The 24,708-nt window shown below is 49.9% G+C and overlaps 1 protein-coding gene across 2 annotated transcripts in view; it reads left to right on the top strand.

Moving 5' to 3' along the window:
• The window catches only part of nhej1 (nonhomologous end-joining factor 1), a 366,800-nt gene that overhangs the window by 36,752 nt on the left and 305,340 nt on the right, over positions 1-24,708 (top strand). For both annotated transcript variants that reach the window (XM_072469332.1, XM_072469342.1), the window contains exon 4: positions 11,767-11,905. In XM_072469332.1, the coding sequence (XP_072325433.1) occupies positions 11,767-11,905 (139 nt within the window). The remainder of the gene's footprint in view (positions 1-11,766; positions 11,906-24,708) is intronic.

Here is a 24,708-nt window from a genome sequence, read left to right on the forward strand (position 1 = left end):
GCCAGCACCCACAAACAGCCGTGCGATAACGACCTGATCATTTCTTTCAGTGATGTTGAATGTTGGTCCAGGACCCTGAGTGAACTCCCTGTTGTCCTTAAACATGGTCTTTTCTGTGCGCTTAGGAAGGCAGACAATGCCTTGGTTTGAGGTCTCATCCGAGAGATGGCACCTCCAGTAGTGCAAAACAGTCCAGCAGTATCGGGGGGATATACAGGTTTGCAAATCTCTGCGTCGACACTCCCTATCCAGGTATATTGTGCTGGAGTGGAGCCTATACTTCTGCAGAGGGCCTGTTTGAATGGACTGACATCTGAGGCGGGAGAGATTTGCGGTCCCGGTGGATTTGGGAGCAACTCCCTTGGTTCATCCATCGCTCGAGGCGGCTTTAGAAATTTGTCTACCCTCTGACGCGGTTGGAGTCTCACATCTCTGGGAGATAAATATCTGCCTTGTCCCGTCAAGCGCTCTTTTTAATTCTGTGGCTGCAATTTTCTTTTCATTCCCTCACTTAGAGATGTAAATTTCTATCATTTTCACAAACCTAGTGTCATGTTTTAATTAAATCCAGGCACCAGGGTCATTTAAGTACCTTTTTAAAAAAAAAAAAATAAAGAAAGCATTTGTTGCTCTCCTCTTGGCTATTTTAAACGTCTTATCTGACTGGAAATTTCTCAGTTCCCTGCTACTGCAAGACAATTCTGGAGCGAGAATATCTGAGATTTCGGTGGTTGATCCCACAATCACCCTCCTCTTTGAAGTGCGTCGGGAATTATTCCTGCCTTGTCTAGCCTGACGTTACCAATGCCACTACTGAGGAGGCACTGCAATGTTGAGATGTTAATGCTTAGCCCAGGTCGACTCTCTCAAGGGTTAATGACCCCATATCACTATTAAAACGGGAACAGTGGAGTAATCCCCGCTGTTTGGGTCAGCATTAATCCTTCAACTAACTTCAGTTCGAAACAGATCATCTGATCATTACTACATTGCTGTTTGTGAGACCTTGCTGTCTGAAATTGGCTATCGAGCCTGCTGCGTCATAACAAAGATGATACCTCATGGCATTTAGATGCCCTGTCCTTGTGGTTATGAGGGGTGCTATATTGAAATGAATGCAATATTAATGCAAATTCTGTCCAGTTAAAGGCACTGTACTTGCTGTAGTGTATTTGGTTTATTTGTAAGCTGCAAATACCTTCTCCGAAGTCTCCCTTGACCTCTGCACCTTCAGTGTGGGATTGGAATTGAAATAACGCTTGACCTCTAACTTAATTATTTCACGTACATTTGCAGGCTATGGGGACAGAGCAGCGGTAGTGGGACTAGTTGGATAGCTGTTTCAAAGAGCCAGCACAATGGGTTAATTGGCCCCCTTCGTGCTAATATCATTCTAGAAATATATGCCCTCAACATTCAGACGCAGAGAAAATTCAACGTTGAAGTGCAGAAAGTAGAATGTACTTGTATTTGTACAGTGCCTGACGACATGTCTCTGCCTATCCTGAAGACTTCATATACAATGCACTTCCCTGAGATACGTTGCTTTTACTGTGTGGGTGAATGTGGCATGCATTGTGCATATTGAAACGCTCTGCCTGTAGCTGAGGTGAAATGTTTTTTAACGGTGTTTCATTGGGGGAAGAATATTTAACATTGACAAGCGCACCAATAGTCCTCCGTGCTTTTCCAGTAGGATCATGTGATCTTTAGGGTGCTTCCCTTAGTGGGAGGGACTAGAATTAGGGGTCAGAGTTTAAATGTAAGGAGTCTCCCATTCAAGACAGGTGGGAAGAATTTTTTCCTCTGAGGGTGGTGAACCTTTGGATTCCCCGGATCCCCGGGAATATTAGAGACAGAGTCAATGAGTATCTCGAAGCTGGAGGTAGATTGATTCTTGACCAACAATGGAGTTGAAGGTTATTGAGGATGGAGTTGAGGATACGATCAGATCACTATGACCTTATTGAATGGGGGAGTTGGCTCCTCCTGCTGCTAATTTGTATGTTTGTGTCTAACTGAACTCCACATTCGCGCCACACAAGTGCCAGGCAATGACCATCTCCTACAAGAGAGGATCTAACCACTGCCCCTTGACATTCAATGGCATTACCATCGCTGAATCCCCCATAATCAACACCCTGGGAGTTACCTTTGATGAGAAACTGAACTGGACTAGCCACATTAATATTGTGGCTACCAGGACAGGTCAAAGGCTAGGAATCCTACAGCGAGTAACTCACCTCCTGACCCCTCTAAAGCCTGTCCACCATCTATAAGTCAGGAGTGTGATGGAATACTCTCCCCTTGTCTGGATGAGTGCAGCTCCAACAACATTCAAGAAGCTCAACACCATCCAGGACAAAGCAGCCCATTTGATTGCTCCTCCTTCCACAAACATTCAATCCCTCCACCATCGACAAACAGTGGCAGCCGTGTGTACCATCTACAAGATGCACTGCAGTAACTCACCAAGGTTCCTTAGATAGCACCTTCCAAACTAAATACCACTACCATCTAGAAGGACAAGAGCAGCAGATATCTGGGATCACCCACCACCTGGAGGTTCCCCTCGAGTCACTCACCATCCTGGCTTGGAAATATATCGCCCGCCGTTCCTTCACTGTCACTGCAACATCCTGGAACTCCCTCCCTAACAGCACTGTGGGTGTACCTATGTCCCTATAGACTGCAGCGGTTCAAGAAGGCAGCTCACCACCACCTTCTGAAATGAAATGAAAATCCCTTATTGTCACCAGTAGGCTTCAAATGAAGTTACTGTGAAAAGCCCCTCGGGCTTTTGAAGGGTAACTAGGGATGGGCAATAATTGCTGGCCTAACCAGTGACGCCCACCTCCCGTACATGAATTTAAGGAAATGAACAGGCCGAGAGGGTCTTTGTTGGAATATTTCCGGCGATAGAGCAATAATGCTCCCCCAGCACTGAGGAGCAGAATTTGATGCTCAAATACCTGAGGTGGAACTTGAACCCTCGGCCCCTTGACGTGGAGATGAAAGTGCTACCCACTGAACCATAACTGATACTTGGGTAGTATTGAGGGTGAAGTATTGCTGTTAAGCTGTTGGACTGAATGGTCTAGTTTGGAGATGTGAAGTAACTCAGATTGATGGTGCCATGGTACTGAATTAATCGGTGGACGAAGGTTGATTTCAGTTTTCGCTGCTATTAATTTGTGACAGTAGTCGTACGAAGGTCCGTGGATAGATCGGAGAAGCTGGAGTTGTTCTCGTTGGGGAAGAGAAGGTTGAGAGCAGATTGGGTAGAGATGTTCAATATCATGAGGGGTCTGGACAGAGTAGATGAGGGGAGAAATTGTCCCATTGGTGGGAGTGTTCGAGAACCAGGGGACACTGATTTAAGGTGGTGGGCAAAAAGAAAATAGTCAACGGTGCTATGTGGAAAAGCGTCTTTAATGCAGCGAGTGGTTAGGATCTGGAAAGCACCGCCTGAGAGTGCAGTGGAGGCAGATTCAGTCGTGGCTTTCTGAAAGGAATTGGAAGGTGAAAATGTTTGCAGGGAAAGGGCGGGTGAGTGGGACTCGCTGAGTTGCTCTTGCTGCGAGCTGGCACAACCTCAATAATAATTATTATAATAATCTTTATTGTTACAAGTAGGCTTACATTAACACGGCAGTGAGGTGACTGTGAAATTCCCCTAGTCTCCACATTCCGGCGCCTGAATGTCCAATTCACCTAACAAGCACGTCTTTCGGGACTTGTGGGAGGAAACCGGAGCGCCCGGAGGAAACCCACGCAGACACGGGGAGAACGCGCAGACTCCGCACAGACGGTGACCCTAGCCGGGATTCGAACCCGGGACCCTGGCGCTGTGAAGCCACGGTGCTAGCCCTCTTGCTACCGTGCTGCCCTCACTGGGTTGAATGGTTTCATTATGTTCTCTATCTCTCTAATCAAAATTTGTCACCCACTTGATTGGCTCTGACACCATCCGTGCAGGTTGGATCAGTGCTCGCCATCTGAGCAAATACATTGGGGGTAGGGGGAGTGGGGGAAATCGGGAAGCCAGCATGGAAAACCAGAGACAATGTGAGATATTCCTGTGCTTGTTTCTGCGTGCCGTTTTCCGACGGTAACATTCATCCTTTCGATCCTGTGTGCAAACGAGATGAAACACTGAGAAGCAAATGTGCAATGCGCCACAGGTTGTCCAGGCTGGATCGAAAAGCAGCCTGTCAACAAGATTGCAGCACGGTGGTGTTTCTGCAATTGAGCAGTAACCGGGATAATCAGCCGTTTGTTTCAAGGTCAGCTGGAGGGTGAGGCAGACTGGTTTTCAGCATCCATTTGACCTCGGGTGGATATGGGGGAGTAAAAGCAGTTTTGCCTCTGACAGGGGTATTGATTAACTGGTCTCGTCACTGAGGATCTCTAGAAATGGAGTCTACAGAATGCCAGCCCTGGCTCAGTGGGCGGCGCTCTCCCCTCTGAGCCAGAAGGCTCAGGACCACATGCCAAACATCCGGGCCGACATTCTCTGCAGCACAGAAGGAGTGCTGCGCTGTCGGAGGTGCTGGGCTTCCGATGAGATGGTAAACCTAGCGGGTGGACATGAAAAACCCACAGCACTATTTCGAAGAGGAGGAGGGTTCTCTACCCAGTGTCCTGACCAGTGTTCATCATCCAAACGGCATCACTAATCGTCGATTATCTAGCGATGGGATGTACAGGAGATGGGGGGAGGAAGGGACATGTTGGGGGAGGAAGGGACATGTTTGCGGAGGGCACGTTTTCTGGACTACAGGAACTGCGGGAGACTGAGAGCTACCTCAGGGGAGTTAGTTCGTACACTGGCAGGTGCGGGAGTTTGCGCGCAAGGAGCTGCCTTCGTTCCCTCAGGTACCAGAATGTACGCTTTTGGAGAAAATATTGCTCCCGGATGAAGGGGGGGATGGTAGGATTGGGGACATAGAGGATGGTTGGGAGAGCAAGGAAAGTGAAAAGGGTCAAATGGAAATGGGAGAAGGAGTTTGGAGAGGGGGTTAGGGTGGGGCTTTGGTGCGAAGAAATGCGCTGAGTGAACTCAGTTACCTCCTGCGTAAGGATGAGTCTTATACAATTTAATGTGGTGCACATGACTCAGACCCGACCGAGTGGGTTTTTCCCAGAGATAGTGGACGGGCACGAGAGGTGTGGGAAGGGTCCGGTGACCATGTCCACATGTTTTGGGGGATGTGAAGAGTTAGGGAGCGTTTGGGAGGCAGTATTTAGGAACGTTTGTCGGATTGTAGGGTTTGAGGTGAAGCCGGACCCCATGGTGCCGATGTTTGGGGTGTAGGAGGGGCCGCAGCTGCTGGAGGGGAAAGAGGCCGATGTCGTGACCTTCACCTCTCTGATTGCCCGGCGATGGATACTTTTGATTTGGAGGTCGGCTACACCGCCGGGGATCGCGGCCTAGTTGGAAGATTTGTAAGAGTTTTTCAGGTCAGAGAAAATCAAATTTGCCCTAAGAGGGTCGGAGGAGGGCTTTGAGGAACAGTGAAGGCTGTTCATAACTTTATTTGAGGAGTTGTTTGTCGTGGGTGGGGTGAGTAAATGAGGAAAACAATGTACAAACTGACTCTTTTGGATGTTCAGGTTGCATTACTATGTTGAACATGTTTGGAATAAAATATCTTTTAAAATCATAGATTATCTGATCATCGTCACATTGCTGCTTGTGGGACTCTGCGATGTGAAATTTGTCTGCTGCATTTCCTACATTACAAGTCACTTCATAAAGTGCAATGTTGGTTGGAAAGCATTTGAGATAATCTTTATTATTGTCACAAGTAGGCTTACATTAACACTGCAATGAAGTTACTGCGAAAGTCCCCTAGTTGCCGCATTCTGGCGCCTGTTCGGGTACACGGGGAGAATTCAGAATTTCCAAATTACCTAACAGCACGTCTTTCGAGACTTGTGGGAGGAAACCGGAGCACCCGGAGGATACCCACGCAGACGCGGGGCGAACATGCAGACTCTGCACAGACAGCTTCACCCTATCCCCATAACCCAGCAGCCCCACCTAATCTTTTTGGACACTAAGGGCAATTTAGCATGGCCAATCCACCTAACCTGCACATCTTTGGACTGTTGGAGGAAACCGGAGCACCCGGAGGAAACCCACGCAGACATGGGGAGAACGTGCAGACTCCGCACAGGCAGTGACCCAAGCCGGGAATCGAACCTGGGACCCTGGCGCAGTGAAGCAACAGTGCTAACCACTGTGCTACCGTGCCGCCCATATGCAGGTCATGAAGGTACCTCATTGACTACAAAGCATTTTGAGATATACTGAGGTTGTGAAATCTCTCTAGTTTCTCTTTCTCCCTCAGCCACTCTCTCACTCTCACCCAGTTCCACATCCACTCTCGCACTTGCTCACTCGTCCATGCTCACTCTCACGCTCGCACGCGCTAGCCCACTCACCACACGTGCGGACCCGTTCCCCCCACGTGCGGGCGCCCATTGGCAGATTGCGAAAGTGGTTAAAAAGCATTTGGAATCGTGGGTTTTAGAAATAGAGGCATGAGTACAAGAGTAAGGAAATGATGGTGAATCTTCAGAAAACACTGACTCAGCCTGAACTGTACTGTGCCCAGTTCTGGGCAAGCCACTTTAGGAAGGATTCGAAGGCTTTAGAGAGGGTGCAGAACAGATGTACTGAATGTTTCCTGGGATGAAGGAATTCAGTTCCGTTGATAGACTCGAGAAGCCAGTTTACTGTGATTGTCTTCGGCAGCCAGTGATTATGGTCCTGAGAGTGCGGTGGGGCAGATTCAATTTTGGCTTTCGAAGGGGAATTGGAACCCCACCTGAAAGGAAACAAATGCAGGGCGACGGGACTAGGGTGGGAGTGGGATTGGTTCGATTCCCGGCTTGGGTTTCTGTCTGTGCGGAGTCTGCACATTCTCCCCGTGTCTGCGTGGGTTTCCTCCGGGTGCTCCGGTTTCCTCCCACAAGTCCGGAAAGACGTGCTGTTAGGTGAATTGGACATTCTGAATTCTCCCTCTGTGTACCCAAGCAGGCGTCGGAGTTCGACGACTAGGGGCTTTTCACACAACGTCATTGCAGTGTTAATGTAAGCCTACTTGTGACACTAATAAAGTATTATTAATAACGATTATTATTATTAGCAAAGCAAATGCACTTCACACTGAGCCAGTTTAATCAGTGTTGTACCAGGTGCAACAAAGTTTTGCGCTCAACTTCAGCGGGTATATGGAGTTAGCACAGAAAGAAGTCTTACAATACCAGGTTGAAGTCCAACAGGTTTGTTTTGAATCAATAGCTTTCGGAGTGCTGCTCCTTCCTCAGGTGAATGAAGAGGTGGGTTCCAGAAACATTTATGTAGACAAAGTCAAAGATGCAATATGATACTTTGAATGCAAGTCTTTGCAGGTAATTAAGGCTTTACAGGTCCAGACGGGGCAACTGGAGAGAGGGATAATCACAGGTTAAAGAGGTGTGAATTGTCTCAAACCGGGACAGTTGGTAGGATTTCTCAAGCCCAGGCCAGATGGTGGGGGGGTGAATGTAATGCGTCGTGAATCCAAGGTCCCGGTTGAGGCCGTACTCATGTGTGCGGAACTTGGAGTTAGGTCACAGATCAGACATGACCTGAATTGAATGGCGCAACAGACGAAACGGCCTACTCCTGTTCCTAGGTTAACTTGAAGAAAAAGCCTTTTGCAACCTTGGAGTGCCCGAAAATGCTTTAAAACCCACAAAGCACTTAAAAAAAAAAATTAGTTTTATTGGTTATGCATGCAACTTGTAACAGCATTGCTGAGCAAAGTAATCAAAAAAGAAAAGAGAACGAAAGGCCCAATGGCAACACACAGTACATGACAAAATGAAAACGGTAAAACTAAGTGTTGCAGCCAACCTTAGTTAGGCCACACTTGGAGTATAGTGTTCAATTCTGGTCGCCACACTACCAGAAGGAGGCTTTAGAGAGGGTGCAGAAGAGATTTACCAGAATGTGGCCTGGTATGGAGGGCATTAGCTATGAGGAGAGGTTGAATAAACTCGGTTTGTTCTCACTGGAACGACGGAGGTTGAGGGGCGACCTGATAGAGGTCTACAAAATTATGAGGGGCATAGACAGAGTGGATAGTCAGAGGCTTTTCCCCAGGGTAGAGGGGTCAATTACTAGGGGGCATCGGTTTAAGGTGCGAGGGGCAAGGTTTAGAGTAGATGTACGAGGCAAGTTTTTTACACAGAGGGTAGTGGGTGTCTGGAATTCGCTGCCAGAGGAGGTGGTGGAAGCAGGGACGATAGTAACATTTAAGGGGCATCTTGACAAATACATGAATAGGATGGGAATAGAGGGATAGGGACCCAGGCAGCATGGTCGGCACGGGCTTGGAGGGCCGAAGGGCCTGTTCCTGTGCTGTACTTTTCTTTGTTCTTTCTTTGTTCTAAGTGATCTGGTGTAAATTCAGGAAACCTATGTACAGATTTGAGGCCGGTTATCATTCGGCCCTCAGTAATCGGTTATCCCAACCGCACTGTTTCCAGCAAAGCACTTTTGACATGTAATGTTGCTGTTGTGATGTAGGCAAATCAGGCACCAGTTTGCGCCCAGCAAGATCCCACAGTCTGCAATGTGATAATGACCAGATCAACAGCTCTTTAAGTGATGTTGATTGAGGGTTAAGCATTGGTGAGTACACCAGCCAAACCCCTGTCGTGTTCTTAAAATTAGTGCTGTGGAATCCTTTGTGCCCACCTGAGAGGACAGACGGTGCCTCAGTTTACCGACTCGTCCGAGGAACAACACCTCTAACAGTGCAGCCCTCCACAGTACCGGACTTAACGTGTTGCCTGGATTTTGTCTTCAAGTCCCTGGAGTGGGACTTGAACCCACAAACCTCTGACTCAGAGGCAAGAGACTTACCCACCGAACCACGGCCGAAACTTGTTAGTCAACATTGAGGGTGATTGGTGGTGAGGTCTTAACTTGTGGCGACGCCCATGAGGGGAGGCGTGATGTACCATTGGCTGTGTTTAGCCCAGACCCATGCGGTGACTGAGGCCCGGGAGACTGACCACATCCAACATAAAGACTGCAGCCAATGTTGGTTTTTCAGGAACCTGGGTCTGAAGTGACCAAACACTAAAAAATGTGAAACTTCATGTTATTTGATTTTGAGACATTTTTCTAAACCTCAGTTTATTTGCTCTGGAAACCTCTCATAATTATTCAGTCTGATACTGATCAGCAGGCTGTGGTAAAACTGCACCTTGCTTCACATTCATATATATTATATATATATATATAAATATATTTTCAGAAACAGCCTGTCTTGTGCATGATTGCATATACAATGTCTGAAGATAATTCTGGTTCCCCTCAACTCGCTGGAAAAGTATGACTTTCTCTCATGACCAAACACTGACTACGATACATGTCACCTAAAATATTGACTGTGTGTGAGCAATATCCTTTCTTCACCTGTTCCCCATACTTATAAAATTCTCCTTCTGAAGACGTTGACGTGTACTGGGGCATAATTTGCCTCTTGGCTAATTAACAGGCTACCCGACCACTTAGGAATATAGGGACGAAACCTGAAAATGCTGGAAAATCCCGGCAGGTGTGGCTGAATCTGTGAAGGGAGAAACAGAGTTAACGTTTTGTGTCTAATGTGATTTCACCAGCCCAGCTGCTGAGATAGGTTGTTTCCCCCTTGTGTGAGCGCCTAGGACCAGAGGGCATAATCTCAGAGTAAGGAGTCGCCCATTTAAAACCGAGATGAGGAGGAATTTCTTCTCTCAGAGGGGAGTGAGTTTGTGGAATTCTTTACCGCAGAGGCTCGGCTGTTGCGTATGTTCAAAGTTGAGATGGACAGATCTTAATCAGCAAGGGAATCGAGGATGATGAGGATAAGGTGGGAAAGTGGAGTTGAGGATTATCACTGTGGGCGGCACGGTAGCACAGTGGTTAGCACAGTTGCTTCACAGGTCCAGGGTCCCAGGTTCGATGCCCGACTTGGGTCACTGTCTGTGCGCAGTCTGCACGTTCTCCCCGTGTGGGTTTCCTCCGGGTGCTCCCACAGTCCAAAGATGTGCAGGTTAGGTGGATTGGCCGTGCTAAATTGCCCGTAGTATCCAAAAAGGTTAGGTGGGGTTACGGGGATAGGGTGGATGTGTGAGCTTCAGTAGGGTGCTCTTTCCAACGGCCGATGCAGACTTGATGGGCCGAATGGCCTCCTTCTGCACTGTAAATTCTATCTGCTCTATATCAGATCAGTCATTAAATCATTGAATGGTGAGCAGACTGAATGGCCTACTTCTGCTCCTCCGTCTTACGGTCTTATGGCTCTCTGCACAGTTTGCCTGAAGTCGACCAAATCACTGCAAAAGATCTCAGCATTTAACCGTCAATTGTATTTGGTACAACTTGACTATCAATTTGCTCACAACAACAAACTCCCACAAACAACAGCGTTACAATGGCCAGACAATGTTGATTGAAGGATAAATATTGGCCAAGCCACTGGGCAGATCTCCACTGCTCCTCTTCAAAATAGGGCCATGGGATCCTTCACATCTGCTTGAAAGGGCAGACGGAGTCTTGTTTTAATGCCTCATTCGAAAGACTGCACCTCTGACAGCACAGCACTCCCTCGTTGCTGCATTGAGTGTCTTTGTTCTTTGTGATTTTCTTTGTGCTCGTGTTCTGAAGTCAGACTTGAACCTTCAGAATCCCAACTGAGTAGTGGCTGACAGGAAGAGGTAGAGAAGGCATCGATATGTCTCAATAATTGTACACCTCAAGCTCCATGAAATGACGAAATGCCTTTCCAGCTCCTCAAATTATAGCAGCTCACCACCAAAAGAACAGAAGGAAATTCTTTAATGTGGAGGGTTGTTCGATCAAAAATAGATTTGCCGTTCCCTCTTCATTCCTGGTTCAAAATCCTGAAAATGCCGAGGTAGCCACGCTGTGGTCTACCTTCACCACATAGGACTACAGGGTTCAATAAAGTGGCCCACAACCACCTTCTCAGGAGGCAAGGCGGCACGGTAGCACAGTGGTTAGCACCGTTGCCTCACAGCGCCCAGGGACCCGGGTTCGATTCCCGGCCTGGGTCACTGTCTGTGCGGAGTCTGCACGTTCTCCCCGTGTCTGCGTGGGTTTCCTCCGGGTGCTCTGGTTTCCTCCCACAAGTCCCGAAAGACGTGCTGTTAGTTGAATTGGACATTCTGAATTCTCCCTCTGTGTACCCGAACAGGCGCCGGAGTGTGGCAACTAGGGGCTTTTCGCAGTAACTTAATTGCAGTGTTAATGTAAGCCTACTTGTGATACTAATAAAGAATATTGTTATTACAACTGGGATTGACGAATACTGACCTTGTCAACAATGCCCGTATCCCAAAATGAATTAAATAATGGACACGGATGTCCTACTTTTGGCATAATCCATGATGCCTTTTAAAAGGAAGGTGGGTAAATATTTTGGGGGAAAAGCCCTATTAAGAAAATGGGACTAACTGGGCGCACGTCACAGAGAGTCAGAACTGGTTTAATGTGCTGAATGGTGTATTTCTCGGTTTGGAAAGTCCATGGTCGCATCCGTATTGATGAGGAATGCACGGAACTTACGAATGGCTTTAAGCGGTTCTGCGCTGGGCACCATTGCACCATGTTTGGCTGCTCTGTGGTCAGATAAGGTGAAAGACCGGTAATGTTCGGTGCTGTAACCGATCCTTTTTGTCCCCCTGTATCGCCTGTAGGTATCCCGCCACATGATCTGCCCCTTGTTGAATATGATGCGGGCTTTGCACAGACAGACCCAGGACCTAATGCTGCTCTTGGAAAGGAAAGACGCAGAGATTCTCGACTACAAGGAAAATGGTGCTACACTCAGTAGAGGTGAGGACCTTTTGTGGTATCCTGTACCGGGGATCTGGGCTTCCCAAACTGAATAAATAAAGGGAGAATCGGAGAGACGGAGCAAAAAAAACTCTCCGGATGTCCCAAGGCGTATTACAGCCTATTAACTACTTGCAGAGCACAGTCAGTGTTGTAATGGAGGTAACATGGCAGCAAGCTCCCACAAATAACTGTGACAATGACCAGATGTTATGTTTTATAGAGACATTGGGCACGATCTTCCCACAAGGGAACAACGTCCCCTAACGAGCGCGTTTAGCTGCGTGTTTCCCGACGCTCGCAGTGTCGAGAAACACGTGGCTATTCAACGCTACTCTAGTTGAATAAGGTGCCTGAACGGGGAATGCATTACCGAGGCCGCTCATAGCCTCGTGTTTTACAACGGGGCGGGGGGGGGCTCCGCTCGCCAGAACTGCCCGTTGTGGCGTGAGGTCGGGATGCCATTTTTAAATGGGTCACAGTCTGAGGCCCACAAATAAAATCCCCAACCTCCCTCCCCCAGCCCGAACACGTTGACTCTTGCGCGACGTTGCAAGGAGAATCGTGCCCACAATGGGCGGGATCACGGGGTCTCCCGGCTTTCACCGGCCACTCTGCGGAGCAGCGAGATGCTTTTCCAGCGCAGCGTGGCCGGAAGATCGCGCCCCCTGGTTAAGGGATAAATATTGGTCCTGGATACCAGGGAGGGCTCTCTCGCTGTACTTCAGACTATTGCCGTGGGACCATTGCATTTACCTGAGCGGGCGGACAGAGCTCGGTTTAAGCTCCCACCGAAAGGTGACTCCTGCGTGATGTAAAGCACTCTCTCTGTATTGAAGTGTCGGCCGGGATTTTATAATCTAGTCCCAGCATGGGACTTTGACCCAGAGGCGTGAGAGTGCCTCCACCTGAGTCTCAGCCAATACACTTGCCCAGCGTGAAAGGGAAAGAGGACCTCAGGCCCCATTAGTTAAGACCAAACTTGCATCATATAGTACCACTCACAATTTCAAAACACCCCCCTAGTCGGTGAACACAGCAGCCAATTTACACACGACAAACAGTTGTGTTTGTTAGTGTTTCGGGTTAGTGTTGTTAGGAGGATACACGTGGGTAAGCCCCCGCCATTATCCTCCGATCATGCTGAATAGGAGGTTTCCGGTTGAAATGAAATGAAAATCGGTTATTGTCAGAAGTAGGCTTCAAATGAAGTTACTGTGAAAAGTCCCTAGTCGCCACATTCCGCCGCCTGTTTGGGGAGGCCGGTACGGGAATTGAACCCGCGCTGCTGGCGTTGTTCTGCTTTCCAAGCCAGCTGTTCAGCTCCAGCTGTTCCAAGCCTGCTAAACCAGCTCCTGCTAATTCTAAGGTGTATGCAGTTAGCTGACCTCAACCAGAACAACAGGGGAACTTATACAATTGCCTTGATGGGCTACAGAGGGGCGAATAGTTGCTTCCTGGTTGCCATCATGTGGCATGTGCTGGTATCACATACAGCGTTTCCACGGCAATTGAGTTTAATTTCCCCCACCTTTCCCTCTCCATCCCAAAACATGAGTGGCTGGAACTGCAACAGCAGAGTCGCAAGCAGCAGGAAGGGGTGACAGCATCTCTCCTTGGAGTGCAAGATACAAACCGCTTTCCCCATGGAGAGAAGATCAAACTTCGCCTGCAACTCCTTCCTCCTCACCAACAGTACGGCTCTGGGTCCTCCGCATATCTTCCATCAACCTCCAAAATCTCCTCTATCAACCGCTGCTGTTCCTCTCGTGCTTCCCTATCCACCTTCCCCTTGAATGAAATGGCCTCGCCTCTCACTACCGCCTCCAATGCCTCCCAAACAACCGACGGCGAGACCTCCCCATTTTGGTTAAACTCCACATACTCCTCAATCACCTTCCCCATCCTAATGCATAAATTCGGCTTAATGCAAAAATTTGGGTCTGCCAACAGACCCACATCTAACCTCTACGCTGGCCTCTTGCTGGACCCTTCTCCAAGCCCAGTGCGGAACATGGTCCGATATCACGATCGCTGAGTACTTTGCCTTCTTTGCCCCAGCTAGCAGCGCCTCCCCCACCACAAAAAAGTTGATCCTCGAGTACACCTTATGCACCGGTGAAAAGAATGAATGCTCCCTATCCTGTAAAAACCTCCAAGTGTCCACCTCATGAAGGTTTTTATCCTTCATGAACCCGGCCAACACCTTCGCCCCCACCCCACGACCAGCCCTTCCTCAGTCTCATCTGGTCCTTCACCCTCAGATGGGTTTCCTGTAACAGCATCAAGTCTGCTTTCAGGCCCTGTAAGTGTGAGAAAGCTCATGCCCTTTTCACCGGTCCTCCCACCCCCTCCCCCCTCGCACATTCCACGTCACCACTCTGACTGGGGGTGTCTGACACCCCCCCCCGCCACCCTTCCTACCTGGCAGGCGAGACCCAGCCCGAGTCACCGTCAGCCCCAGCCCAAGTCACCGTCAGCCCCACCCCTCCTTTCTCAGAAACCCCTCCACCACTTCCTCTCGAAAACACCTCACCCGGTATCATCCCCATCTTTCACACCTTGGCCCATCGAAACCTGCCCACACAGGATCCAACAACCGTGGCCTCTCCACCCCCCACCTTGTTCCTGTTCACCAGCCAAGATTATGTTTGCTAGTGTGATGGCCCCTGCCAGAGCCCCCTCCCCGAAATCAAAAAAACACCAACTCCAACCCTCCAAACTCCCAACACCCGCATCCAAACAAACTCCCAAACCAAAATCACCATCAATCCCCACCGACCCTCCCAAACCTTCCCAGCCCAAACACCTATTATGCAAAACAGATAACCATAACATCCATGGAGGGAAAGAACACCATAAAGTAAAAACCCCGTCAAAGTCCAAATTCCGTCCAATCCAGGCCATCTGCCTTCACAAACGTCTCCGCTGCCGTCTCAAAGTCATAGTCCTTGGCATTGTGCAAGACACTTAGCTTCACTAGGTAGGCCCCACAAACTGCACGTTGCGTTTCTACAACGCTGCCTTGACTCGACCGAACGCCGCACATTTCCTTGCCAGGCCCATTGTCAAGTCCCGGTATAGATGTATACAATTACCGTCCCACTCCACCTCCCGCTGTCCGATGCCTTTCAAAATGTTTTGAGAACAACCCGGCCACCACCTCAGCCATCCTTTCCACCGTGATGGGTGTAGCCCCACACGACGGGCTCTCTCCTGCCGTCTTCACCCCTGCAACATCCCTCACCACGCTTGGTGGCGGACTATCGCTGGGGGCGGGGCGACAACCATCTTTTGGGAGCAAGGTTACCAAATTGTCAGTGGAGGATGCCGGGATAACCTGGAGTGACTGAGTTCTCCCATTTTTAAAACAAATGAGACCGAATCAAACGCCTCTCTCGCGCATCTGTCGGAGAGTCTTTCATCCTCTCGATTCAAGATGGTACAGCACACAAAGAGGCCATGTCCTGCCTGTGCTGGCTCTTTGAAGGAACTTTCCAATTAGTCCCATTGCACCCTCCTCTTCCTTCATAGCTCTGCAGATTGTGCTTAGAAATGAAATGAAAATCAAATGAAATGAAAAAATTGAAATCGCTTATTGTCACCAGTAGGCTTCAAATGAAGTTACTGTGAAAAGCCCCTAGTCGCCACATTCCGGCGCCTGTTCGGGGAGGCTGTTACGGGAATTGAACCGTGCTGCTGGCCTGCCTTGGTCTGCTTTAAAAGCCAGCCATTTAGCCCAGTGTGCTAAACCAGCTTATTCGAGCATTTGCCCAATATCTTTTCTACATTTATTATTGAATCTGCTTCCACCATTGCTCATTCCAGGCAGCGTCTTTCACATCATAACTACTCGTCATGATTAAAAACTTATCATCTCGCCTCTATTTTTCTCCTTAACTTAAATCCGTGTATCCTCTGGTTACCGACCCAACCACCAGTGGAAATAGTTTTTTCGTAGTTACTCTCATCAGATAACATTTGTAATTTTAATTGCCTCCTATTAAATTTCTCAGACCGAGATAGCAAATTCTCCATTTGAATCGGTTGCTTCATGCTGAACAAACAGCATCATTCCTGGGTTGCAACACTCGCTGGGTTGGAGTTCGTTTTTTTTGTTATGCCTTCAGAAAAATTCAATTAAGAAAACATTGCTCGAAGAGTTGGCAAAATTGCCCATATGTGAAGACTGAGTCTTCAAGTGCCAGGAATACTTGGCCCAGTCGTCAACCACAGGGGCACTGTTACATGTGGGTTAAGAGGGAGGTGAATGCCCACTCAAGAGATCTCGGTGTACAACAACAAAAGCTTGCATTTATACAGTGCCCTTAACGTCGTACACCGATCGTCCAACAGTATTTGGTACCCAGCCACGAGTGACCAAAAGTTTGGTGAACGAGGTAGGTTTTAAGAAGCGTCTTGAACGGAGTCAAAGAGATTTGAGGAGGAATTCCAGAGCTTTGGGTCCAGGCAGCTGCCCAGTGTATCAAGGATGAAAGCAGTCTAAATTTTCCCCTAAATCTACCAACCCAGCACCTCCCTCACCAAAAAGGTGAACTAAAGCATTTTCATTCCCACAACATGGCAATTGATTAAAGCTGTTTGGCGCATTGCAGATATTTGCAGTGAACACTGAAGGAAATTGTAGGAGATTTGTATTTATACAACATCTTTCCCAACCCTAAATACTTAAAATGAGTTGTCGCTAACCGAAATGGCAACCCTCCCACTCCCGTCCTTGCACCTGGAGAAGACTCCACAAAATAGCACAGGGCTAAATCACTGGCTTTGAAAGCAGACCAAGGCAGGCCAGCAGCACGGTTCAATTCCCGTAACAGCCTCCCCGAACAGGCGCCGGAATGTGGCGACTAGGGGCTTTTCACAGTAACTTCATTTGAAGCCTACTTGTGACAGTAAGCGATTTTCATTTCATTTCATTTCATATTCGCTCTTGCCTAAAGTTAACGAATACCCCCAAATTTCATTCGCAACCCCATTATGTCCCTTACCGACGATCCCAGGTCCGAACCGTACAGCAGCAGATCATCCGCGCACAGAGATACCCTATGTTCCATACCACCCCTGCCCCCCCTCACTGTCCCCTTCCATAAGTCTGAACCCCTTACTGCGATGGCCAAGGGCTCAAGCACCAGCGCAAATGGATCGGGGGGGGGGGGGGGGGGGGGACATGGGGCATCTCTGCCCCCTTCCTTGAAATTGTGGGAAGTACCCCAAGTGCATATCGTTCGTCCGCACACATGCTGTCGGATCCTTGTATAACAATTTCACCCATGCCACAACCTTGCACTCAAAATGAAGCTGGCTCACAGCTCTGTTTGGAGTCCCGGGATGGACTCTAAGACCGAACGAGTGGCCCAGCACTGCGGCCTTCCAAGGACACTAGAAAACCCCACCAGCCGCTCTGATGAAACCTGGTGAACGGCCGGGAAATCCTTTGTCCCGCGTCCACGTACAGACCGCGACTACGCGAACGACCGTGGACAGACTGACACATTTTTAGTACGCACGGGATACCCAAAGTGCTGGTCACCGACAATGGGGTGGCTTTCACTAGTCAAGACTTCATAGCGTTCATGGCCGCAAATGGAATCCGGCACGTGAGAACTACCCCGCACCAACCGGCCTCCATAAGTTGCCAAGCGGGCGATCCAGACTGTCAAGCGGGCTATGAAACAGATGACCGGCGGTCCATGGGGGATGCGGCTTGCTCGTTTCCTTTTTAGCTGTTGGACGACCCCGCATGATACCACCGGGGTTGCTCCGGCAGAGTTACTAATGGGACGACGGCTTAGAACCCGGCACAGCCTCATTTTTACCAACGTTGGTGCATGGATCCGGCAAGGGCAGGATTACCCCAGGGTGGGCTCGCATCGGCGCATGAATGTGCGCACCTTTGAGCTGGCGCACAGTCTATGTTTGGAATTTTGTCGCTGGAGCTGCATGGATCCATGGCGTGGTTTTCCGGGCAGCGTTTCTGGTCTCCTACTAGGACAGATACAAGGGCATGAAGCCAGCCGCCACCTGGACTACATCCGGTGCCGCACGCAGGAACCACTGGAACAGCTTATGTGTGCCCTGACCCGGGTCCTTGCGCGGTCATCTTCGCCTCCTCGGGGGCCCCCTGAGGCATCGCTGAGATCCGCACGCCGCTCGCTGTCGCCACCGCCTGTTGGGCACCTGGAGGCCAATGTGCCTGACGCGCCCTCAGGGCCATCAGATTACGACACAGACATGGACACCGACCTGCGCGACGACAGCAACTACGCACCTTTGGCTCCAGCACCTTTACGGGCCGCGCCACTCCCACATCGACGCTGAACATGGAAACGGCGGTCGGCGGTATGCTACACACCTCCCAGGACGGCCTTACCGCTGCCAGACCACCGCCCTCTCCCCAAGCGGATGAGGGAACCTCTACACCCCCTTGAGGCAATGGACACTTCTCCAGATTTTGGGGGGGGTGTTACGTCCCCCTCAAGGGTCAAGCACTATGTCGTATCCAATTCCTCGCCCACAGCACGGAATATGAACACCCCTGGTAATTCAGGGGGAAGAACCTCCCTCCTGACCTGGAGGAGCTCCGTTTCACAATATATAAACCCCGACCTGGGGGCAGGTCGGGAAGGATGTCCCTTCGGGGAGGGAATGTCGAACTTGTGGTTAATGTGTATAGCGTAAATAAACCTTGTTCTTATCCAGCATACCATGAAGTCTCTTCCTCTGGCTATTTACGTACTTCATTGACAGTCGAGATGCTCGCGGGTATCTTGGCGACGGAATTTAAGAAACAACAGCAGGCCTTCTCTGAGAACCTCCATAAATCAATAGAGGAGGCTCAGCTCCCATTCAATCGGCGCTGGTGAAGATGGACAAAACGAGGCGAGGCTGGATGAACCTAGAGAGTTTGGAAAGGAGGGGGAGGGGGTCAAGGGAGGCGGCAGGGAGTCTGCCGACCTCGGGGGTGAGCGGGGGTGGGGGGGGGGGGGGGGTGTTGCTAGCAGTGATCAGAAGTCTTTCTTTGTCTCACTCTTGGGATGGGATAGGTTTCCATCATTGGTGGGATGGGGGGCGGGTGCGGCGATGACCAGCTGAGTCGCACGTTTCGGCAGCTCCCGGTGAAACGGACTATAAATTGAACATGGGGAAAAGTGAGTTGTTTGTGGTGCATCCAGGGGAGCAGTTAGAGAAATAGAGGACCTACCGTTGAGGAAGGTAACAAGGGACTTTCGTTACCTGGGGATCCAGATAGCCAAGAATTGGGGCACATTGCATAGGTTAAATTTAACGCGGTTGGTGGAACAAATGGAGGAGGATTTCAAGAGATGGGATATGGTATCCCTGTCACTGGCAGGGAGGGTGCAGGCGGTTAAGATGGTGGTCCTCCCGAGATTCCTCTTTGTGTTTCAGTGCCTCCCGGTGGTGATCACGAAGGCTTTTTTTAAAAGGATCGAAAAGAGCATCATGGGTTTTGTGTGGGCCGGGAAGACCCCGAGAGTGAGGAAGGGATTCTTACAGCGTAGCAGGGATAAGGGGGGGCTGGCACTACCGAGCCTAAGTGAGTATTATTGGGCCGCTAATATTTCAATGGTGAGTAAGTGGATGGGAGAGGAGGAGGGAACGGCGTGGAAGAGATTAGAGAGGGCGTCCTGTAGGGGGACTAGCCTACAGGCTATGGTGACAGCCCCATTGCCGTCCTCACCGAGGAACTACACCACAAGCCCGGTGGTGGTGGCTACACTGAAGATTTGGGGACAGTGGAGACGGCATAGGGGAAAGACTGGAGCCTTGGGGGGGTCCCCGATAAGAAACAACCATAGGTTTGCCCCGGGGGGAATGGATGGGGGATATGGAATGTGGCAAAGAGCAGGAATAACGCAACTGAAAGATCTGTTTGTGGATGGTAAGTTCGCGAGTCTGGGAGCGCTGACCGAGAAATATGGGTTGCCCCAAGGGAATGCATTCAGGTATATGCAACTGAGGGCTTTTGCGAGGCAACAGGTGAGGGAATTCCCGCAGCTCCCGACACAAGAGGTGCAGGACAGAGTGATCTCAAAGACATGGGTGGGGGATGGTAAGGTGTCAGATATATATAGGGAAATGAGGGACGAAGGGGAGACTATGGTAGATGAACTAAAAGGGAAATGGGAAGAAGAGCTGGGGGAGGAGATCGAGGAGGGGCTGTGGGCAGATGCCCTAAGCAGGGTAAACTCGTCGTCCTCATGTGCCAGGCTAAGCCTGATTCAGTTTAAGGTATTACACAGGGCGCATATGACTGGAGCACGGCTCAGTAAATTTTTTGGGGTGGAGGATAGGTGTGCGAGGTGCTCGAGAAGCCCAGCGAATCATACCCATATGTTTTGGTCATGCCCGGCACTACAGGGGTTTTGGATGGGGGTGACAAAGGTGCTTTCAAAAGTAGTAGGGGTCCGGGTCGGACCAAGCTGGGGGTTGGCTATATTTGGGGTTGCACAAGAGCCGGGAGTGCAGGAGGCGAAAGAGGCCGATGTTTTGGCCTTTGCGTCCCTAGTAGCCCGGCGTAGGATATTGCTAATGTGGAAAGAAGCCAAGCCCCCGGGGGTGGAGACCTGGATAAATGACATGGCGGGGTTTATAAAGCTAGAGCGGATTAAGTTTGTCCTAAGGGGGTCGGCTCAAGGGTTCACCAGGCGGTGGCAACTGTTCGTCGAATACCTCGCAGAAAGATAGATGGAATGGAAAAAAGAAGGCAGCAGCAGCAGCCCGGGGGGGGGGGGGAGGAGGAGGAACCAGAAGGACTCTCAGGGTTGTTAATATATACTGTATAATATGTATAGGTCGTTGCTACAGATAATTATATATTGGACTGTTAAATTATATTTTTGGAGAGTGTTACTTGTGATAAGGCAGTTGCCAATTAGGGTTAGTTTTCATTTTTGTTATTTATTATTTATTCATTTTCTGTTTATAAAATAGGTCATTGTTATTTGTGTTATAATATTGTGTAAAGGATGCACAATGTACTGTGTTGACCAAAAATTTTCAAAAAAAAATTAAAAAAAAAAAAATTGGTGGGATGGGGGCCGTATCGTCTGCATTCATGGAGGAGATGGGAGGGGCCGAACACACACCAGGGGGAGAGGAGGTTTTCGTTTTTCTCCACACTATGCAAAGTGTACTCGTGGATTGATTACTTTCTTATGAGTCGGACTCTCCTGGCTGTGGTGATAGTAGCTGAATATATCAGCGGTGGTGATCCTTGACCATGCCCCGCATTGGGTGGACCTGACGTTGGGGGTGGGCCAAGAGCGTCCGTCGTAGAGGGTGTCGGTCGGACATCGAGTTGTTATCGGACTGGGGGCTCTGTGTGAGCATTTCGAGGGCCATACAGGAGTACATTGCAAACAATGATAACTGGGAGGTCTCCCCCTCGATTCTGGGAGGCATTGAAAGTGGTGATCAGGGGAGAGATCTTAGTGGTTAAGGCACATGTGGACACGGAGGCTGGGGACGAGCGACAGAAATTGGTGGATGAGGTTTTAAGTGTGGATCGCAGTGATCCGAACCTAGAACTATTGGCATGCAGGAAAGAACTGCAAAAGCAGTTTGATGTGATGTCCACGGACAAGGCGGTGCGGCAATCGAGGCGGGCAAAAGAGGCAGTATATGAATAAGGGGAGGACACGGGTCAGCGGTGGGAGGCGGACAGGGAGATTGTTCAGGTTGGGGACCAGGAGGTAGGCTGGTCTCCGCCCCGGAGGAGGTGAATGGAGTGTTCATAGCCTTCGATGAGACGTTATATCGGTCAGAGCTATCAGGGGATGGACTAGTGATGATGGAATTGTTGGCGGATCTGGAGTTTTCCAATGTGGAGGAGGAGTTGGAGGATCAGGTACGTTTAGAGGAGATCCAGGGAGCGTTGAAATAGATGCAGGCAGGGAAGACACCAGGGCCGGTTGGAGTTTTATAATAATAATCGCTTATTGTCACAAGTAGGCTTCAATGAAGTTACTGAGAAAAGCCCCTCGTCGCCACATTCCGGCGCCTGTTCGGGGAGGCCGGTACGGGAATTGAACCAGCGCTGCTGGCCTTGTTCTGCATTACAAGCCAGCTGTTTAGCCCACTGTGCTAAACCTGCCCCTAAAATATTCATGGATCAGTTGGGTCCTTTGTTGTTGGGCATGTTCAGGGACTCCTTTGGGCACGGCGCTTTCCTGGAAACACTGGAGCAGACATCCAACTCGCTACTTAACAAGCTTTGATAAAGGGTCATTGGACTCGAAAATTTAGCTCTCATCTTACAGATGCTGCCAAACCTGCTTAGATTTTCCAGCATCTTCTCTCTAGCTGGGAGAGAGAGAGAGTGGTTTGTGCATGTTGATACTTATATTCACCTGTTGTTTCGTATATGGCACAGTGGGCAAATCAGCTGGCTTGTAATGCAGAACAATGCCAGCAGCGTGGGTTCAATTCCCGTAACGGCCTCCCCGAACAGGCGCCGGAATATGGCGACTAGGGGCTTTTCACAGTAACTTCATTGAAGCCTGCTTGTGACAATAAGCGATTATTATATATTTGACCCACAGTTAATGTTAATAAATCATTTATTGCTTTAGCTACAAGTGTTCTTGTAATAAATCAGGCCATCCGACAAGAACATTCCAGCTCCCATTTATGCCAATCACTTATTCGAGCCAGCAAAGCTAGATGCCATATTTGTGCATAGAGGGAGAGAGGGTTGGCGAAGGTGGGGGATTTATTTTTGGAGGTGCGGTTTGCTAGCTCGGAGGAGTTAAAAGAGAAGTGTGGGCTTGTGGACGCGGGCGGGTTTAGGTACTTCCAGTGAAGGAGCCGGGTTAAGACGTTCTTCCAGCTTTCCAGGTGGTTCAGCCATCTACCTTGTTGGAGCGGATTCTATCCTGCTCAGGGTCGGTGGCGCGTAGTACGTCCAGCGAATAGCAGGGGAGGAGTTGGGTTCGGTGGAAGGGTGAAGGCGAAATGGGTGGGGGAGTATGGGCTGATACTGGAAGAAGAGGTGTGGAGTGAGGCGCTGAGGAGGGCGACTGCGACATTGTCTTGCGCAAGACTGAGCCTCATTCACCTGAAGTTAATATTTCGAGTGCACCTCACTAAAGCGAGGATGAGCCCCTTTATTGAAGGGACGGAGGCCAGCTGCCAGCGCTGCTGGAGTGGGCCGGCACACCACACACACTCACACACACACACACACACACACACACGTGTTCTAGTCATGTCCCAAGCTGGTGGGATTCTGGAGGTCCTTTTTTGACACCATGTTGGCAATCCTGAATGTGGGGTTGGTACCCTACCCACTGTTGGCGATTTTGGGGGTTTCCAATCTGCCAGAACTGCGGACGAGGGCAGGGCAGGATATCCCGGCCTTCGTTTCTTTGGTGGCATGGAGGTGGATTCTGTTGGAGATTGGCAACACCGCTGAGTGCTTCGGCGTGGCTAGGGGACTTGATGGAGGCTTTGCACATCGGGATACCCCGCAAGAGGGTCGATTGAGGGATTCTGTCGAAGATGGCGACCATTTATATTGCACTTCAGAGAATTGGTCACTGTTAGGGGCGGGGGGTGGGGGCGCGGGGGGGGGGGGGTGTTGTTCGCCTGGTGGGGGGGGTAGTTCTGTGGGTTTGGGGCAGGGATGAGGGGGAGGGAGTTGGCTTTGGCATTTTGTAAAATGTGTTTGTTTATGTTATTTGTAATGTTAAAAACTTAATAAGAACAATTTCCAAACAAAAGATGGACGAAACGATAAAGGCGCAGTGTTGCAATGGTGTGGAGCCGGCACTATCGACACAGAGCGATCGGATTGTCTATTTGGAGGCTGAGATGGTAATGTTGGCAGATAATAAATCTCTGCGTGCCAAGGTGCATGACTTGGAGAATCGCTCCACGAGGCAGAACCTTTTTAAAAAAATGTATTTTATTACAAACATGTATCGCAACAAGTTACAACACATAAACACGCCAGGAAACTTACTTCCCAGCGATCAACTATGAAGTCTGTACAAATGTTTTCCCTTTTTCACCCCCCCCCCCACCCCCCCCTCCGCAACGAACAGCTCCTCAAACATGGTCACAAACATCCCCCACCTTTTCTCAAACCCCTCTGCAGAGCCCCTTAACACATACTTTATCTTCTCCAACTGCAGGAAGTTGTACAGGTCACCCAACCGAGACGCTACCCCTGGTGGCGATGCCGACCGCCACTCCAGTAAAATCCGCCGCCGTGCAGTCGGAGAGGCGAAGGTCGCGACATCGGCCTTCCTCCCCTCCATGAGCTCCGGCTTCCCTGAAACCCCAAATATTGCCACTAAAGGGTCGGGGTCCACCTCCTCCTGCACTATCTTGGCTACGACTGCGAACACTCCCACCCAGAATCTTCCCAATTTTTCGCAACCCCGAAACATTTACCCTACACAGTGCCTCACTCCATATTTCCCAATTGATCTTCACCACCCACTCGCCTCCCTGCTCCCCCAGTTCTTCCATCCCCTTCCACATCTGGAAGCAGCAGTCGCTCCAGCAGGGTGTATCCCGGCAACCTAGGGAACCCCCTCCAGACCTTTCGCGCAAAGTCCCTAACCTGCAGATACCTGTAGTCACTCCCCCTCGGCAGCTCTGCCTTAGCAAGAGGCAGAACCTTAGAACCATGGGGCTGCGGGAGGGAGTGAGGACCGAACTTGACTAAATATATGTCAAAGATGGTGGGGGGGATGGACGATTGCCCCTTCTGAGCTGGATCGGTTGCTCTGTTAGAGGCCTCGCCCAGGACAGCC

Source organism: Scyliorhinus torazame, chromosome 2, assembly GCF_047496885.1.
Source record: "Scyliorhinus torazame isolate Kashiwa2021f chromosome 2, sScyTor2.1, whole genome shotgun sequence".
Classification (NCBI taxonomy): domain Eukaryota; kingdom Metazoa; phylum Chordata; class Chondrichthyes; order Carcharhiniformes; family Scyliorhinidae; genus Scyliorhinus; species Scyliorhinus torazame.